The sequence below is a fragment of the Mus caroli genome, chromosome 2 (assembly GCF_900094665.2).
Source record: "Mus caroli chromosome 2, CAROLI_EIJ_v1.1, whole genome shotgun sequence".
Lineage (NCBI taxonomy): Eukaryota > Metazoa > Chordata > Mammalia > Rodentia > Muridae > Mus > Mus caroli.
Genome location: NC_034571.1, coordinates 8,267,509 through 8,269,329, shown reverse-complemented (window position 1 = coordinate 8,269,329; position 1,821 = coordinate 8,267,509). Strand labels below are relative to the sequence as shown.

At 44.8% G+C, this 1,821-nt stretch overlaps 1 protein-coding gene across 1 annotated transcript in view; it reads right to left on the bottom strand.

Moving 5' to 3' along the window:
* Positions 1-325: 325 nt before the first annotated feature.
* Positions 326-1,821, bottom strand: part of Ankrd16 (ankyrin repeat domain 16) — a 23,077-nt gene continuing 21,581 nt past the window's right edge. The window contains exon 8 of the mRNA XM_029474222.1: positions 326-874. Coding sequence (XP_029330082.1) covers positions 819-874 — 56 coding nt within the window. The 3' untranslated portion in view covers positions 326-818. The remainder of the gene's footprint in view (positions 875-1,821) is intronic.

The window sequence follows — 1,821 nt, the reverse complement described above, 5'->3', positions numbered from 1 at the left end:
ATGGCTGAGTGGGCAAAAATGCCACACAAATGTGGGATCTGAGTTTGTATCGCAAGAACCCATGTAAAACTGTGGTACAGTACATGTACCTGTAATCCCAACCTGCCTTCAGTAGGATAAGAAGGGGAAACAGAGCACCTCTCCAGGCTCAAGTGCTCAGAGGTGAACAAGAGGCTTGTCTCAAACAAGGTGGAAGGCAGGGAACAACACCCAAGGCTGTTCTTTCATCTCCACATGAATGCCAGCATTCAGGGATGAAGATGCAAGGCAGGATGAATTCTCCACCCTCCCTCCACCCCCCGACTCCCCCTCCCCTCCAGAACTTAAAAACAAGTGAAATAAAATTTTCTGGGCTGCCTGAAGGGAAGCACAGAAGCAGAAGTAGCGAGACCAGTTAGGAAGATGATTGGGCCAGAACAACACCTCTTCTCACCAAGAGGAGGAGTCTTTCCCACCCCTTGAACTTGGGTGAAGTTCTCATGGATTTTACAATGGAGATTTGAGGAAGTGGCATTGCATTACTGTCACAGCTAGGTTATGAAAAAAAATGTGGCTTTGCTTCTTCTGCACCTTGCACTGTGGAGAGACTCACTTGAAAAGCCACTCACTTGAAAAGGAACTGACCTTACCAAGCAACTGCCAGCGTCACTTTACATCTTCTTACAGATGCCTGTGTGAAGTCAGCTTTCAGATCCAGCTAAGGTCCCAGTCATTGAGGAGCAGAGGCAAGCTATCCCTGTTGTCTGAATTTCCTACTTACAGTATCCAAGATGATGACAAACATCTGTTCCAAGCTGCCAGATTGAGGGGTTGGTTTTCTACGAAGCCACTGTGACTGGAACAAGGAACTTGCCTGGTGGACATGCACTTGGACCTATCAAAGACATGGTGGGCATGTGTGTATATGTGTGTGTGTGTGTACATCTTCATTTGTGAATGCTGGCATTCATTGGTGGACAAGATGTAAAGATGTAGTCATGGGAGGGACAGAGAACAGCTTGCTTATAAAGATACCAGGGAAAGAAACGATAAAGTATTTTAAATTTATTTTTAAATTTATGTGCATGAATGTGCCTGGTTGTTTGTATGTGCAATATGTGTGTGCAATACCTATGCATGCCAGAAGAGGGGCATCAGATCTCCTGAGACAGGCGTGACAGGTCATAGGTGCTATCCTATGTGAGCCCTATGTGAGCGCTGGAAACAGAACTCTGGTCCCCTGTAATGATAGCAAGTTCTCTCAACCACTGAGCCATTTCTTCAGCCCTATAATACATTTTTGAAAAAAAAATTTCTTCTATTTTTAATTTATATGTTTTATTCTCTTAAGAGATTCATTCATTTTTAAAAAGAAGTAACTGATCTTTTTTTCACTCGTTTTCTTTTTGTGCCTTAACACCCTAGGATGGATTTTAAAATGAAATCAGAATTTTCTTTTCAATGTAGTTCAATGACAAAGAGTTTGTCTAACAAGTAGTTCTGGGCTGGAGAGATAGCTCAACTGCTGATTTCTTACGAACCTTGGAATAAAAACCCTTCAACAGGGGTCCTAGAGAGATGGCTCAGCAGTGATGAGTACTGGGGTCCTAGAGAGATGGCTCAGCAGTGATGAGTACTGGGATCCTAGAGAGATGGTTCAGCAGTGATGAGTACTGGGGTCCTAGAGAGATGGCTCAGCAGTGATGAGTACTGGGGTCCTAGAGAGATGGCTCAGCAGTGATGAGTGCTGGGGTCCTAGAGAGATGGCTCAGCAGTGATGGGTACTGGGGTCCTAGAGAGATGGCTCAGCAGTGATGGGTACTGGGGTCCTAGAGAGATGGC